The sequence below is a fragment of the Suricata suricatta genome, chromosome 7 (assembly GCF_006229205.1).
Source record: "Suricata suricatta isolate VVHF042 chromosome 7, meerkat_22Aug2017_6uvM2_HiC, whole genome shotgun sequence".
Taxonomy (NCBI): domain Eukaryota; kingdom Metazoa; phylum Chordata; class Mammalia; order Carnivora; family Herpestidae; genus Suricata; species Suricata suricatta.
Window position 1 is genome coordinate 135,542,537 of NC_043706.1, and position 17,729 is coordinate 135,560,265.

General features: G+C 49.4%; 1 protein-coding gene across 7 annotated transcripts in view; it reads left to right on the forward strand.

Annotated features, from left to right (window-relative positions):
• Nucleotides 1-17,729, forward strand: part of ARID1B (AT-rich interaction domain 1B) — a 385,639-nt gene that overhangs the window by 326,467 nt on the left and 41,443 nt on the right. For 4 of the 7 annotated variants that reach the window (XM_029944117.1, XM_029944118.1, XM_029944116.1 and 1 more), the window contains 2 exons: nucleotides 864-992; nucleotides 17,018-17,163. In XM_029944117.1, the coding sequence (XP_029799977.1) occupies nucleotides 864-992; nucleotides 17,018-17,163 (275 nt within the window). The remainder of the gene's footprint in view (nucleotides 1-863; nucleotides 993-17,017; nucleotides 17,164-17,729) is intronic. The other 3 variants (XM_029944119.1, XM_029944120.1, XM_029944115.1) reach the window with 1 other exon arrangement.

The window sequence follows — 17,729 nt, forward strand, 5'->3', positions numbered from 1 at the left end:
AATGTGTCCCTTTGTTACTTTCCCTCTGAAGCTGCTATCGGGGGGACGTCAGGGACCCTCCAGTCTCACTGCTTGCTCCAAATAATACTACGTTTCCCTTGAGGAATCCAAAGGAAAATCAATCATCCCCTCTGTCTCCCATCCACATTATAATTACTTAAAATTTCCTGAACCCCAGATACTAACCTGAACCTCACAGGCTTTAGGGAATGTTTTAATAAACCTGTCCCTGAAAAGTGGTTGGCCTGGTCCAACTGAAGCTCCCATTTAGGGTTAATTGGCCATTGTTGCACGTCCTGAAGCACAAGTTATTTTCAAGTAGAAAGTACCTGACTGCGTTGGATGATGAGGCCTGGGATAGTGACCTGGGAAGAAGCTAACCACAGACATGAAGGTGTAATTGCCTGATTCAGAAATCTTGACCTTCTTCCTTCCTGAATCAGCTTAAATATATTTTGCACAAATTAATGTATAAATCCACATCCATGCGTTTTCCTTTTCTGTTTCCGATCAGGAGGTAGTTCCGAAGCCCTGACTTCACATGCTGTCCGTTTTCAGCCAGGACCATGTATTTTGTGGCTTGTACCAAAGTCAAAGCCCTACTTGAGCAGCGTACTCTGAGGTCACATCTGAGAATCTCACTTTTCTCCCTTCTCTGCCCTGTCCTTCACTGCTCCCCCACCCCGGCCTTTTGGAGGAATGTTCTCCAGCCCCCCTCCCAGGCAGCTGCACGGTACAGAGTATTGTGCCGCATTCTGTAGGCACCCCCGCCCGCACCTGTGTGCCAAGGGAACATGGTGGACGGGGGATTCGTACTTGTCTACAGAACAAATCAAAGAAGTTGTTCTTCTGTTCTGCTTTAGGCCACCATACATTAGGTCGCCTGCTTATCCCAGCCAGTCTGGGGCTGGCGGACGCCCCATGTTTTCTTCCCAGCACCCCAACTATGGCAACTCTCAGGCTCCCATGATGCACCAGCCTGACCAGTACGGGTAGGTAGCAGCATACCCTGACTCGCTGCGGGGCCTGGGCACTTTTTTTTTCAAAGCGTTAATGAGCGTGCCAGTTGGCTGCGAAGAGCGCCCAGAACAAGAAAGCAAAAGACCTGAGAGGCAGTCCGTCCTAGAGGGGTTGTCTTTTCGTTCCTTTCTGTTTGTTTCGGGGGTTTGGATTGTTCTGTTCCGTTCTGTTCTTCGCTCTTCGGAACGGCGCAGTGTTGGCGCGGTGGGAGCGTGCATGCAGTCCCCCAGCCCCCGTCTCTGCATGGCTTTCGGCATGGCTTGTCCCCTTCATGCCTGAGAGGGACGTCCAAGCTTTGATCTCCGTGCAAGCGCTGAAGTCACCTGCTCTGGCGTGATTTCCCCCGGTGTCGTCCTTCCGTTGTCTGGGACCTTGTGTTGTGTAGCACTGTGACCATGACTGTGTTATCGTCATCCCTGCCCCCCTCCCACAGCCCCCTGAACCCAGAGAGCAGCGGCTGCATTTGGCAGAGACCCGCTGCAGGAGACAGGACTCAGGTCATTAATAGGACTCCGCTCACTGAGCAGACGTCTATGCCAAAGATTTCTGTCCTTCCCGTCTCGCAGCGAGTTTCGGAATATTGAAGTCACCGGAAAAATGCAACCAAATAATCCAACACAGAATTTTCTTTGGAAATGTGGTGTTGCCATATTATTATCCATTTCAACACAGGAATTACATACAGCAACAAAAAGTATCTTTCCTTTTTCCTACCACTACAAAGCTATAGAGCATCAGGCGGCCACCATTTTTAGGTTCATAAATGCTCTTAAAGTATATTGTCATTGAGTTATTTAGCAGAAAGATTAGTATTGATATCACTTTGCATGTTGTAATGGTAGGATTATCCTACGCAGATTGAATCCTATTCAGGAGAAACACACCACGTTTTTGGTTCAAATAAAACAGAACAGTCAGCTGGCTTTGTTTAAAGACTAAACTTATAGAACTATGCTTTTACTGCTTGTTATGAATACATAACAGAGAGCCTGTCAGTAGTTTTATATTTGGTATACATTTATTTAGACAGCAAGAGCAAATGATAATTTTGCAGGCGAGAGTTCTAAATCCTGTAAACATGGTCCTAAATGTGGGCCAACAAATATAGAATTTTGTAAACATAATCCTAAAAGTGAAATAGCAAATATAATTAGGTAAACAGACTTCTTTGGGGAAAATGGTCTCTTCCTCTTTTTTTCCCTTCTTGTGGTGCCTTCAAGGTCACTTCAGGAGGCAGTAAGAAGATAACAGTAGGGAGAGGGAAGCATTCGTCATCAGCTGCTAATCCTTAGGATCTGTCCTTTACCAACTCTGGAGGCCTATTTAGCCCCACGAGCTGGTGTGGCTGTGCCTTGCCAAGCCACATTAAGCAGCTGTGTAAAATGAATTTAAATGGCATGCATCAGGGTAAAATCTCCTCCACTGGGGCAGAAAATCAATGTTAGCGAACCAGCACGAGAAGATCCAATCTGCGTTTCAGCCAGCAGCATCCAGATCGCTTCCTTAGAAAACGACGCCTCCTGCTTAATTAAAAATAAGAAAAAGATGGCGGAGTTACTCCTTGTAAATCTTAAAAAAGTGTCCTTGGCAAAGGCTCGTCTTCGTGGCCCCATCCCTGGTAGCTCTGGGTTTGCCTTTCATGTCCACATACATGCTTTCTATTTTTTTTTAATGATTTATTTATTTTGGAGAGAGAGAGAGAGAGAGACAGCGTGAGCAGGGGAGGGTCAGAGAGAGAGGGAGACACAGAATTCGAAGCAGGCTCCAGGCTCTGAGCTGTCAGCACACAGCCCGACGCGGGGCTCGAACCCACGAACCGTGAGATCATGACCTGAGCCAAAGCCGGATGCATAACTGACTGAACCACCTAGGCGTCCCTACACACATGCTTTCTAAACAAGAAAGAAAAGAGAGTTTTATTTCTATCTGAAATCTTCCTCCCTTTTCACTTTGCAAGTACATATAACCTGTTGTGCTTTTTATTTTTTTTTTAAGCTGAAGCTTGAATGTGAGAAAACATGGACGGCCCATGCTTCAGTGCTGCAGGTTGAGAAATTCAGGTCTCCCCAAGCTTTTGCTTTACTCAACAGCTCACGGCAGCAAACTCCTGGTTTTGCTTCTGTTGCTGTTTTCTTCCCCCGTCGGTAGCTCTGCCGAGTGGCAGTCAGGTCGGCAGTCTGAAAAGCCAGTTCACTTACACGTCAGCGTCTCTTTTGGGGAAGGAGTCGCTCGAGCCTTTCAGAAACACCGCGTTCGCAGAGTTCGTTAGAACGACTTCTTTCCCAAGTCAGAATCCCACAGGGCCCGGAGCTTCTGAGAGAACCTGAACAAGACACGTTAATGACAAAGGCGGTGCATGAGTGTGTGTGCGCTCACGCGCGTGTGCAATTAGACAGAAACAGAAAGCTCGGTGTGAGAAATGGCAGCCGACGGCGGTTCCGCTCCGGCTTTCTCTGCTCACCGCATGAAGACAGGACCGAGAAAACCACGCGGGCGTGACTGGTTGGAAGCTGTTTCACTAGTTCGTTTTTTAAGGGCAGCACCACAAGGGTAAAACCCACCTGCTGCACTGACTTAAGAAACAGAATTGTGGGTGGTTTTCATTTTTGCCTTTTGAGTGAAGGAACTCCTTGTTTGGATCATCTGAGGATTTGCGACAGAATATGCTGACTGCCTGCCCGAGTACTAGATCAGCTGACTAATATTATCTAATCATTTGGGATTAATAATTTATACGTGATATTTTTCCAAGACGCCTTTCCCACCATACACACTGATAGACTTTATTCAGAAAATGCATTGCTGTGTTTAGTTTTAAAGCATTTCTTTTTTTTTTTTTTAAGTTTACTTGTTTATTTTGAAAGAGAGAGACCGAATGCAGGAGCAGGGAAGGGGCAAAGAGAGGGAGAGAGAGAGAATCCCAAGCTTGACTTCTCACTGTCAGCACAGAGCCCGACGCGGGGACCGAACTCACCGTGAGGTCATGGCCGGAGCGGAAACCAAGAGTCAGTCGCTTAACCAACTGAGCCACCCAGGTGCCCCTTAGTCTTAAAGCATTTCTAGTAGGTGGTATTCTTTTGAAGTCATGAGACACAGAGAGGTGGAAATCTTCAACGATCTTATGAAAGGACAGTTGGGGACAGCAGGTGACATTCACCCTCAGTCTGGCTCTCATGCTCTGCGCTGGATGGACTTGAGACTGTGTCTACAGAGGAGACCAAAAGGTGGCCAGAAGTTTAGGAGAGATGTTGGCCTGCTGCTTCCTAAAGAAGCATTACTGCAAACCTCAGGCCACACACACATCAAAGAAAATTTCCCTCAGCCATTCGGTGTGTTTTCCATCCATCATCCACTCCCAGTGACACCTGGTGGTGTCCGACAGCAGACATGTCCACCAACACCGCTGATCTGTGGATCGGGGAACGTCAGAGTTATCCAGATTGTTTTCTCGGGAACGCGCTCCCAGGGTGAGGCACAACGTCAGTGAACTTACGGAAGGCCTGACAGGCCGGAGACCTTGAGGCCGGGGTATGGGTTGGTTCCCTGAAGTCTGCCGCCCCCAGCACCCCTCATATATCAACTTGAATCGAGTCTTCGGTGACTTGAGATGACTCGTGTCAGTTCTGGCGCAGATCTTAACGATAGTATTTTCATGACAAGGGAAATGTTCGTTCTCCCTTCCCAGAGGATGTAGTTTCAGTGACGGACCGGTAGCATCTCAGAGCTAGAAGGACTTGAGTTGTCATCGCGCCTCTGCCCCCTGATTTTATTGTGGAGGAGACGAGCATCATCAAGTTACCTGCTCAGGACCCTTTCGTCAGCTACAGGCTGGACATCGGCTCTGTCTCCTGGTCTTACTGCTTTTCCTTCATTTAGTGCTGTCTCTAGATGTTTCCCTTTAAAAGAAAATATCTTGGGGCGCATGGGTGGCTCAGTTGGTCAAGCATCCAACTTCGGCCCAAGTCATGATCTCATGGTTTATGGGTTTGAGCCCCACGTCAAGCTCTGTGCTGACAGCTCAGAGCCTGGAGCCTGCTTCAGATTCTCTGTCTCCCCCTCTCTCTGCCGCTTCTCCACTCATGCTCTGTTTCTCTCTGATTCAATAATAAACATAAGAAAAATTTTTTAAATATCTTAATTTCAGTCCTCTCCCACGTGTAAAGGCAATTCTACTATTAGAAACGAGCTAACAGTCAGTGTCTCGGTGGTAATCCTACTTCTTAGGTAGGTCTGGACTTTGGCTTCCCAGCCCACCGTGCACTTCACCTGATGGGACACAGGTGCTTGGCACGTCCCTGTGTAGACTCGCTGCACAGCCTGGGTCCTCATTTCCAGAGCCACATACCTTGTGAGATGTGGTGACAGTTTGCTTGATGGCACACAGATGGGTTTGAGTCTCTTTACTTTCCACCCTGTGCCTCCTCCCCCCCGCCCCCTAGGACTGCTTCCACATCTCATATTCCTGTGACTGGAGCAGAGCTAGGAGAATAAGGATTCTGAGCCGACACTTTTCTCCGACAGCACATCCAGCTGCTGAGGCTGGTGTAGACGATGTGGGTCTTCTTTTTGCAGTCCCCGAAAGACGCCCCCGTGGACTGATTGAACCTCAGAAGGAGAAAAACTCTGAGACTTCTTAGTTTTAACGGGGAAAAATAATAGAGCAAAAATGAGTCCGTTTGGAAAGTCTTCTTACTCTTGCCTGGAAGGGAGTTTTTATACTAACAACCATGAATCCAGAGACATACTGTTAATACTTACATCATACCAAAAACTAGGGTGACTGAAAGTAGTTTTGTTAGAATGTCTCTAGGAAAACAGGAGATTGGGAATGCTAACTAACGTCATTTCTTCACGTCTGCCACTCATTTCAGCCCTGTGAAACATTAGCCGTAAGGTGACTTGCTCGGTAGTAGCACCTCACCTACACTGAAGCTGAAGCGGCTGGATGTTTTGTGAGAGAGTTTGACCATGGGCTTCCTCAGCTAGCCGGCTCCTCCCACAAGCAACAGCATTAGTCTGTGGGTGTACCCCGCTGCTGGTGTCCGTGTCTCGTGTGCACACCACATGCACACACGTCTGCCGGCAACTATTCCGTAGGGAGGTGTATTTATAATTCATTTTCCCCATTGCTATTTGCCAGCAAGGCACTTTTTCTGTATTATTTTCCTTGAAGCCAGTATGATGCAGTTCTGCTGATGGGCCGGGAGCCACCGAGGTGGAAATACATTAATGGAGATAGTGCATTAAAATGTCAAAGAGAAGGAGCAGAAAACTTCTAAATGTGTCAAGCCCCAGTTACAGTGGGGTCCCTGAGCCTGAAGGGCCGTGAGTGATTTGTATTAACAAAGAATTTAGCCCCTTGGATTTTAGACTCTTAGGTTTTCAAATAATAGCTCTGATTGGAAAAGCCATGTTACTGGAAGACAAAGGAAGGAGTTCTAGGACTGAAGTAGAGTTTCTTTTCTGCAATTAAATGTAAGCCTTCGCATTATCACCTAAACACCGTGCTTAATGGTTAGCCGACCTTTTGCCTTCAGAATTTAGAATTGAGTATTATTTATTATGTTGGTATTTTAAGATTATGATCTCGATCAAATCTTTCAGAGTTTCAGAACTATCATGGTAACTGCAAAGTGTATTTGTCTTTAAATCAAAAAGTAGTAAAACACTAATTTTTAAAAGTTTTTTAAGTTTAATGAGATCCAAGGAATCAGAGTATGAAATGTACGGCAAGCGTTTAATGGGCTAGAGTCTGTGACGGTCCCTAAACAAGTGATTATTACCTGGCGAGCGTTTTAAACGTACCGGCACGCACACCGCAGCCACAGGCAGGGGAGGGCCGGAGCCTGGGTCTTTCATGGCGCCCCCTGGTTCCCCCAACCCCACCCCGGGGGCCCTGCTGTGGAACACTGGCTGAGGGTTGGCCTTTGGGATTCCTGTGACTGAAGAGAAGGAAGTGGAAAGCGTAGACCCGGATGCCCGTGTTTGAACCCGGTGGAGACCGAATGAGGAGAACACTGGACTGGCCCCAGTCCCTGGATAGCGTTCGGAGGAACTGATGTTGTGCAGGCCGGAAACCAGAACTCGGCTCGGGCCGGCGCGTGGCAAAGGTGGTCTCCGCGCCCTTTGACTTTCTGCTCTTTGTCCTCGTCTCAGACATCGTGCTCCTCATATTCTGGAACATTCCCAGCTGCGCACCATATCTAGACCCACCTCCCTCATTCACAGTACCAGGATCCTATCCATGTCCCAGCCCGGACTCCTCCCAGCGGACTGTGACCCCACCGTCTCAGGGGACCCGCGATGACACGTGCATTGGGTCAGAGCTCTTGTGACCAGGGGAGCCTTGTGTTGGCAGAGGGTGCCCCTGCTCTCCATCTTAGCCGCCTGGCCTGACCGCATGGTCCCACCAGCATCTCTGCCCCACAGTCCACACTCCCTCCCTCCCCGCAGGCCACCTGGGATAGTCGTCTCCAGAATCTGCCTTACGGTCCCGTCCCCAGGATGATCAGCCACACAGCCCAGCCAGCCCGGGCTCTTCAGGGTTAACGGGCAGGGTTATGGAGTCCCACGCATCACAGGTGGTGGCGTTTGGACCCCAGGAGTGTCCGAAGCCTCAGTGCCTCAGCAGGTCTTGGGCTGAAGGCAGCAGGGAGGGTTTAAAAGTGGTGAAGAGGACCTGATGCGTGTCTTAGTCTGTCCCCACCTCGGGTTCAGGAAGCGTCCTGCGTGACCTGGGAAGACCATGGGTACGGGGCTGGGTTCTCTGATTGCTCATGGGACTTGCTGGTGGCATGAAGGACATGGGGCCGACTCCCGAAGGCTTCTCTTACTCTTGACCTTCGTTCTGGTTCTTACTTCGAACTCCACTTCCATTAAGAGATTAAAAAAACAAACCACACAAAGAACCCACAGCTTCGGAACCTGAAGGCTTTGCCACCTGCCTTAACTCCTGCTGGGTGGCCTTTGCCTGTTAAATGCCCCGGAAGAGCTTGCCAGGCCCCGCCTTCCTGTTTTTCATGCTCTTCCTGCCACATTTTACCTTACTTTTGAAGTGTTTGGTCAAATAAATTAAGTAACTTTTTGGTCCAGGGCTGCCCTTAGCTCAGGAAATCTAAGAACTTTTTGAAGATTTTTTTTTTTTTTAGTTAGAAATGACTGTACTGATACATGTCCTGGCACCGCACCGCTGGACAAGAGTGGTGGTCTTTAGAGGGCTTTACGGAACAGCGCTGCCTCAAGCACGTGAGATGGAGATCTTGGGACCCGGATTCTTTCTTTTTTTCAGTCAACAGATTAGTCTATTCAGGTACAAGAAGTCTGTGAATGAATGAGACATAGACATTCTTTTTTTTTTCATGTTTTTTATTTATTTTTGAGAGACAGAGAGAGAGAGACATCGCGAGCAGGGAAGGGGCAGAGAGAGAGGGAGACACAGAATCCAAAGCAGGCTCCAGGCTCTGAGCTGTCAGCACAGAGCCCGATGCAGGGCTCGAACCCATGAACCGTGAGATCATGACCTGAGCCGAAGGTGGACGCTTAACCGACTGAGCCAGCCAGGCGCCCCGAGACATAGGCATTCTTAAAGACCTCATTCCTAAACATCACTCGGCTTTGTTCTTGGGTAGTTGCTGCTTAGTCCTCGGCATTTGTCAAGCCATATTCGCCCTGTGTCTGAGGTGCTGGTACCTCTAAGGAGACCTTCCCTCGTTGTTCTCTCTTGTACCTTGTGCCCAGGAAGGGGGTGTCCTAGTGTAAAGGGTGGGTACTCCCCATCACTGAAAAGGAATAGTCCCCCCTTACAAATTACTCAAGATCTTTTCTTAATGGTTTTATGATCTCAAAATAAGCTTTTTTTTAAAGATCTTTGACTTAACACAGGGAAGGGCGCTGTTTTCTCTCTGTGGGTGACGTCAATGGTAACTAGTTTTTCTTTCAAGAGGTACAGTGGAGGGCCCTGGGTGGCTCAGTCAGTTAAGCATCTTACTTCAGCTCAGGTCATGATCTCACAGTTCATGGGTTCGAGCCCCGTGTTGGGCTCTGTGCTGACAGCTCAGAGCCTGGAGCCTGCTTTGGATTCTGTGTCTCCCTCTCTCTCTGCCCCTCCCCCACTCATGCTCTGTCTCTCTGTGTCTCTCAAAATTGAATAAATAAATAAAGACGCACACTGGATCTCATTTTCACCAGACCAGGGCGTCTATATGCTCTTTGCATCCTTATCAGAAGCCAGTGGGTGGGAAGCTATGTGTACAGAACCCACGGAGTTCTGGGGTCTGCCTCTCACAGGAAGGAGACTGGTTTGGGGACCCACCTGCCCGCTGTGGCCTTTGCACCCCCCCCCCCCGGCTCCTGAGGCAGCCCGTGTGCTGGGGGCCAACAGGGAAACGTCAGCATCAGAATCTCTGAGTGAAGCGTCTTCAGGAGGGAGGCCCACCTGCTGTCTGTGTGCAATGGCCAACAAACAGTCCTTCATCACGGAACCACGGACTCAACAAACCAAAATCAACTCTGAGATGCAGAGAATGTTCTTCATTACCAATTACCAAACTTCAAGCAGCCAGCGGGTTTCTGCGTTTTCTTCAGACCTGACACGGAAGTCTGCGGCTTCAGAACCCTCAAGCCCCATCCGTTCTCCTGGCTGCTTTGAAAAAGAAGGCGGTGATCAGTCCACTGCTTTCAGAGCAACTGAAACGGGCCACCCGCACTGAGGCAAAAGAGTCCTTAATCTTGAAATCGCACAAACGGTGCGTGTTAGTCAGCAGGGAAGGCAGGAGAGAACTGGGAACGGGTCGGAACCCTCTGGGCCGGCTGCACCACGAAGGTTTCTGATGTTCCAGCCGTTCAGGAAATCCAGATGGAACGTGCAGGATTCCTCCGTGCTTGGTGGAAACCATTGTACCAGGAAGCGAGGTGAAAACACGGCTCTTTGAAGAAAGGCCAAGACTCCTGGGAGAAACGCTTGGATGCAGAGGCCCCGAGGCTGTGGTGAGGACACTTCGGGGGACCTCACACTCTGCAGAGTTGGCCGCTAAACATACATCCACGCCAAAGACCCTTCCCAAGAAGAGCTAACCAATACCACTACCCTGCTATCGCAAATGTCCTTTTCATAGGGCTCTTGAAAAATAACTTTGCTTTTTGCCCATTCTCAAAGGAAAAATTAAAACCTACATGTGTCAATTACCAAAGGGCTTGGGGAGTTAAAGCTGGAAAATGATCACTACTCTAGTTTTGTGGTTGATACCGTACACGCTTCAGCCTTCTTTAAGGGGACAGGCTGCCCCGGAAGAGATCAGGTTCACAGAGGAAGATCTTAGACAAAAAGACTCACAAAGGATTGGAAGGGCACAGGGAGTGCAGACGAGTTGCACGACCCGCCCTCTACTTCCAGGACTTGAGCCTCTGGCTGCCGGCCTGACATCTGCCCCTTGGGAACTCAGGCACATCCAAGGCCACGTGTCCAGAGCCAGAGCCCCGACCTCTCCGGGACTGGCCCGTTGTCCAGCCTCGTGTGCAAGCCAGACAGCTCGGGGACATCTTGGTGCGCCTTTTCTTTCCCCACAACATCTGATTTGTCACCAGGTCCCTTCTACTTTGCCTCCAAGGTACCATTCAGCTCCCTATCACCGCCCACCCGCCAGTGCCACCCCCACTCCTCCCGCCTCCCGTGTGTCCTCCCATCCATGATCCGAGGACGACGTCTTCCAAACACACATCTTCTTGTGCCGTTGCTCCTGCTGAAAACCCCCGTCCCTCTGTTTCTCCCGCAGATAGCCCTGTAGAACCAAAGCCCCTGGGGGCCCTGGCCCTTCCCTGCCTCTCCGCTCTCACTCCATACGAGTCCTCCCCCGCCCCCTGCTCCCAGACACCCAAAGGCCCTTCCTTCCCCTCCTCTTTCTTCCCCCTCCCTCCCCTCCGTTCCCTCCCCTTCCCCTCCCCTCCCCACCCAGTGGATCCCACTGATGTGACATAAGGTCTGAGCTAAGAGGAGGAGGGGCCACACCCCTTTCTCAGGAACTTCCCATGACCTCCCCTGTCACAGGCTCCTCAGTGCCTGCGCCACCCCTGCACCGACACGCTGGACACTCACCGCTCTGGGGATTTGACTCTTGACTGTTTTTCCCTTTGACCCTATTGTGGTGCTCCCCTCCCCTCCCCCTTCCCTCTCCTCCCGCACCTCTCCTCAAACACTCCTCTTGACCACATGATTATAACTATCAATAAATAGAAGATGTTTCTGGTTAACTTTAGTTATTCCTAGCATGTCTCCCTGAGCAAAAAGGGTGCATTTGTTTCATTTTGTTTTGTTGTGAATAGCACATGGCTGTGTATTTTTACAGGAATCTACTGTTTTTAAATCACCGATGCCTCTGTTGGTTGTCTCTGGGCTAGGGATCTAAATGCCGCCTCACCTCCACAGGATCAATTCCAAGCCAGGGCGAGTGGCTGGTGAAGCTCCAGCGTTGCTTTGCCCCCGGAATGGCTCCTGTGTTGTGTCGCTACAGGCGAGCTGATGGATCGGTCACACCAGAAATGGGCTGGGGCTCAGACTGTCTTTTCCATTTTGATGATGTTGTTTGGGGGACACAGGTCTTGTCTTTCCCTCTTCAGATAGTGGATTTAGACCAGTTCCAACCGAATTTGTCCTCCTTGGTGCTGCTTTGGGAGAGAGACTGTGTAACTCAGGTTGAAAGTATCCCACCAGTCACGCTGGACATGGGTGTGAAAATGGTGTCTGTTTAGAGCACATTTAACGTAGAACGTCCCCGTAATGTCCTGCATACAGTTAGAACTCTCCAAAAATAAACTCTGCTGGAACTGGGCTTTTCAAAGACTCACGTTCCTGATTCTGAAAGCTGTTGAGTTTAAGTGAAAAAGTGCCCCAAATTTCAGTGTTAGCCTAATTAATTTTGTCAGTGAGAGATCTTTCCTGGTTACGTAACTCGGGCTACACCTGCAGGCGCCGTCCGTACAGAGGACGTGTGCTTGGCAGTCGCACAGCTTCCAAAAAGTATGTGTTGCTCTATGTTCATTTCAAATATAACTGGAGCGATGTTTGCCGTGGACGTGTCAGAGCCCGTGCGTGGGGCTTCTCTCCACGTGGCTGCCCTCGTGCAGTGTCTGTTTCCACAGTGTTTCTTCTGTCTGTCCCGACCCTTCTCCAAAGAGCTGTATCAGGAATCCATTCATTTTCAAGATACACATTTCACACTTCCCCGTCTGTCACTGTTGAGAAAAAATAGTGGTGATTGCTAAGACAACATGGCCTAAATATTCTTTGAAAGCACTGAAATCATATACAGATCTTATTTTAAATCTGAGTGTAGTTGACTGTAGAACAAGGTATCTCAGAGTGTGTGTGGTTACCCTTTGTAGGACTTCATACTGGTATGTTTAAGTGCTTTCTGTCTCCTCAGGGAACCATTGGAAATGGTCACTTAAAAACTGGTGTTTGCTTCTGGGTGTTTGTTCCCCAGAGCCAGCTCTTTGTTGGCAGATGAATGTGTAACATTTGAGAAATTTCCAAAGCGAATAAAAGGAAAATCTATAAAAATCTATATCCATACATTACTTGTGTGTGTGCGTAGAGTGAGAAGCAGGAGTGAAGAGCGCTTTCGGGAAACACATCCGGAGGCCCCGGTTCTGAACTGTCCTCGTTATGATAACCTGGCCTTCGTCGTAGGATGACAGACCTCAAACACTTGACATCTAGGCCCAACCGGAGACTGATCTAAATGAAGTTCTTCGGGTGATTCTGTGGGTCCCCGGGTTTAAATAACAATGCCCCAAATCATACTTTGACTTTGCAAAGATGAGGGGAACGGTGCATTCTCACAGAAGACCAGGCTCGAGTAGGCAGCTGGCTGTGATCTGTGCCCGCCGCTCCCGCACGGTGCGGGCCAGTCACTACGCCCAGTAGCTACATTAGCACGCCAACTAAACGGTACTTTTATTTTTTTCAACTTTTTAATGTTTATTTATTTTTGAGACACAGAGAGATGGAGCATGAGTGGGTTGGGGCGGGGGGCGGAGTGCAGGGGTAGAGGGAGACACAGAATCCGAAGACAGGCTCCAGGCTCTGAGCTGTCAGCACAGAGCCCGATGCGGGGCTCAAACTCATGAACCATGAGATCATGACCTGAGCCGAAGCCAGACACTTAACCAACGGAGTCACCCAGGCTCCCCTGAACATTACTTTTAAGTGTTTATCCATTCCCCCCAACCCCCTGGGCCTCTTTGGGCATTTATTGCCACAACTGTCGCAGACTGGGAATCGGTCGGCAGCATCAGGGGACGGCAGTAATTTGTAAGGAAAACCTCCTGAGCCTGTCGGCCCGCGATGGACGGCCCAGGAGCTCGCACACCCACAGGCCAAGGAAGGGCACTTTGCTCCTCCGGGCACAACTCACATCTTGGTAGGCTTTGCGTGGAAGATGTTTCCTTCCTTTCAGTGTGTATTTTCGCCTGCTTTTGTTGTGCTATTCTTGTTTCTTTTTGAAAAAGAGAAGGTCTGGTGATGTACTTCTTTGCTCGCCTAATTCCGTTTGGAGCGTTCTAAATGTTGCTGTGGTCAGAACGGGACTTAGCAGTCGGGGAGTGCCGCCTCTGGGAAGGGCCCAGCTTCTCTTGAGGTTTCCGTGGTCTGAGTGACGGTCGCCAGCCCAGCCAGATGCGCTCTTTGTCGCGAGTCCCCAGAAGTCCTCTCCTTTGGCGACACTGTGGCAGGTTGGGGCGCTCGGCTTAGAGAGGCGGCCATGTTATATTTCCTTCCACAAGACAAAATCGTCTCAATTTCGAAAATTCGGCAGAGAGCTCTTTTTAGTATTAAGCCCACCTGGCTCATTCAGAATTACCGATAGTCCCGGCAGCAGTCTCCAGAGCAGTAATGAATTGGATTTCTTCTCTGATGATGAAAGACTGGCCTTTCCCCCCATTTCGACAGGTGGCCACGTGCTGCGCTCATGGCCACCCATGCCCTACATTCCTGGGAAGACTGTGGTCTTTCTTGGCCACTTCCTACTTGAATCCCCAGGACGTGTGCCGCACCCTGGCTAACCTCCCGGAAGCAGGTGTCCCGGAAACCCGGAGAAAAGCACCGTTTTTATTTGTCAGCTTTCTGTAACTACAGCTGAGTATGGTAGACAGGAAGGCTCTGTAGGCCAATGCACTGTGCAGTTGGAGAAAGAAATACAGAGCACTGGACTGAAAGCAGGCCTGAGGAATTCTGTTTCTGACACTTCTAGCAGGTTCTTCAATCTCCCTGAGCCTTATTTTCTTTCTTTTATGTGAGCATAATTCCACCTACCTTCCTCCAGGTAATTAAAAAAATTAAGTGTGTAAAATGCCTAGAAATTTGCCAGGCACATTTATAATTACCTAATAAAGTGTGAACATTATTATTAATGTTACTGGTTCCTCCATGGTCACATGCAAAAACCGAGGCCCAGAGACCTACAGAGATTTGCTCCCAGATCCCGGGGACCGAGGAAAGGGTGACGAGTGGCAGAGTCAAGGCCTAAGGTATTTTGACCAGGCTTTTCAAACTGCAGGCATGACTCGCTGAGCACCACTGTAGCCGGCAGCTGACGTCCAACACCCCAGCCGCTAGATCTTTAACTTTTTGTTACTTTAAGGATTTTTTTTCTAGTGTGCACACCTTCATCATGTTATGGTGACTGCACAGGCGCAGTGCAGACTGGGGGAAACCCTAGATTAGGGTCACAAGGAGCCTCTGAGGTTACTTCGTTTGACCACCTGCCCAGCGGGTTTCGTGTTCTGATTCTCTTCTGCACCTGAGTTGTAAGCAAGTTGCTTCTGGAATCGTGTGTGCACGCACATCTCAGTCACAGCACTTGGGAAACTGAATTTGGAGAGGCCTGTTTACAGTGGCAAGAATGTTCTCTCTCGGCTTATTTAACAAGCACTTTCTTCAGTACCTGCCTGTTGCTCATTCGCTCCTCTCAGAAGAGCCTAGAAGAGCGGAGACATGCACATCAGTTGTTGTCACACACAAAACAAAGTGCAGAGGGCCGTCAGAGGCAGAGTCGGGGAAGGCAGAGCTCCCAGTGGGGAGAGAGGGGGCAGCCTTCACAGAGGAGGCGGCCCCCAAATCTGGCCCTTGACAGACAATGGGTCCCCATTGGTGGAGACTTGAAAGCTGTCTTCGGCAAACCCAGCCCGTTCCTGAGCTGAGGATGCTCTTCAGGTGATTCACCTGCTAAGAAACGGGGAGGGCAGTCCTGGCGGGGCTGCAGGGGCGTCAGCATGAACCTGGCCTTCGTGGGAGCGAAAACACCCCAGAAGGGAACCGCAGATGTTTGAGTTCACCAGTCGTCTCCGCGCTGATGTTCAGACCCAAGCCCCGCAGGAGCGTGTTTACGGCCTCTGGGCCGTGTGTTTGAGTGTGTGACGGCCTGGAGGTTGGTCAGAAGCCGCAGGATGATCTCAGATCCATTCTTAATGAACCGCAGCGAGTCTCAGCGTCCTGAGTCCGCAGTCCAGAGTGCGCCAAGTGGCCCTTAGTGAGCGCAGCGTTCAAGGCTGAAGTCCCACTCTTTTCTCCCAGAGCCACACTCCCGCCATTTGTCCCTCAGCCTGCTAGAATGTTCTTTCCAAGCTATCATCGAGTGTTAGTTTAGACAGAATTGCTCTGAACGGTTTGTGTAATATTTAAAAGGGGGAAAAGCACTCAAACCTTTGATACTTTGACTTTTCAAGCGGGCCGTGTTTGAACTTTTTCTACAAGCCAGAAAGTTGAATGCATTGCAAATTGCTACACAAAAAGAATAGGCTATTGGGGTTTTTTCTAATGACTTATGATAAGCTTTTAAAGAATCTCTTTAAAAATATTTTACCATTAAGCATAAAAAGCCACCAAGTGAAGGTGTAATGGAGGTGGAGGGGCTTAAAGTCATAACTCATTTGGAGCAGAGAAGTGTGGATTTTTATGCCTCCTGTTAGTTTTACTCCTGAAAGTAAACACTAGGAGCCAAACGTGTGAAAGTTTTCTCCAGGTGAACTACGTCCACAAGAGAACCTTGGGCACACCGCCGGGGTCTTTCCCAGATCGTGCTACGCCTGTCATGTCGCCTCGTCGTTTTCCTGCGAGCATTACAGCCCCAGCCACCCAGCCCTCCCTTCCCCGGGCCCTGCCACGGTTGTCTCTTTCACACCCACAAATACCCTTGTCCTCTGGCAAGAGTGAGAAATTTGTCTTTCATCGAGCGCACGCACAAAACTAGCAAAACCAAGTCAGTCACCAAAAGTTTAATAAGTTCCTGAGTCTGCATGGCAGTCAGGGAGGGGTGACCCAGGGCCTTGTAGGGACACTTTCAGCCAGTCTGAGCTCCCTTCTTCCTGTCACAAAAAATCCTACAAAAAAGAAGTAGGAGTCTGGTGTTTCCTGTGTAATGTTAATACTGGAGAAATTGGTGTCTCTTTAATAGTACCTAATTTCAGAACGTGAAATAATCAGGTTGAAGGGTTTAGAAATGCTTCCTCCCATATTCATTGTATCGGGATGTTTAGGTCAAAGGAAAAAAAATTGTAAACAGCATTCCCACACTGCCCGTTTGATTTTCGTACCTTGACTTCTGGTTTTGCATACGAGGCTACCAAGTACTTAATGCCAGGAGAGTCCAATCCTTTTTAAACATTAGAGACTAATTTTGCTTGCTTTTGTAATTCCTGTTCTTATTTCGAGTTCCCCCCTTTCTTATATTCCTCTATATGAATCATAAACGTGGAACACTCGACATGACTTAAAATGTGTAACTTACTTGTGGAATCTATATTATTCGGAATTTTTACACAGCGTATTAAATCATCGCTTAGCAAGGGTTCAGTCTCTCTGTCCAGGAAATCCATTATTTTAAGCAAACACAGAAAAAGAGCAGCCCCTCCCCTTTGCACAAGTGACTTCTGAGGAACGCCCCCGGGGTAGCGCGGCCCGCGTGCAAGGGCCGTGTATGTACCCCTGTGCTTTCTCTTCACACAGGCAAGGCAGCTTCCCGGGCATGAACCAGACTGGACTCATGGCCTCCGGCTCTCCCTACAGCCAGCCCGTCAACAACAGCGCTGGGCTCGTGAACACCCAGGCACCGCCCTACAGCATGGCGCCCAACATGGTGAACAGCTCAGCAGGTAACCGAGGCGACTCTGTGCGCTGCCCCCCACCCTCCACCCTGTCCCGCTTCTCCTCTCAGGCCTGCTCCGGTGAATGTACAGAGACGACAAGCAGTGGGATCGTTGGGTGCAAAGGCGGGGAACCCAATGTTCCCACTGCCCGGGAACTTGCTCAATCCACGGAACTGCTGTCAGGCTTGAGGGTCACATCACATTTGCTGCAAATCCTTCCCTGCACTCTCCTTTTGCAACATGCGGACGTGTTAAGTACCGCGGGGGATTGCTTGCTAACTGCATGCACTACCTTCTTTCTAATCTTTGGGTCCCATTCAGAGCACTGGAAGACCCCACGGCAGAATGGACTTACAATTACATTGCAGAGGCAGTGCCTGAAGGGCAGAACAAGGGAGGTTGAAGTGCTTTTTCACCTTGAAATATATACGTGGAAATAGTTGTTTCCCAAGTGCCATTTCCAGATTGTCTCCACTGAGGAATCATGCGCGACCTTCTGTAATGAGCGGCTCCAGGTTTTGGGTTATGTGTGTTTCAGCCACTTGGTGATGTCAACAGCCGAATTCTCACCA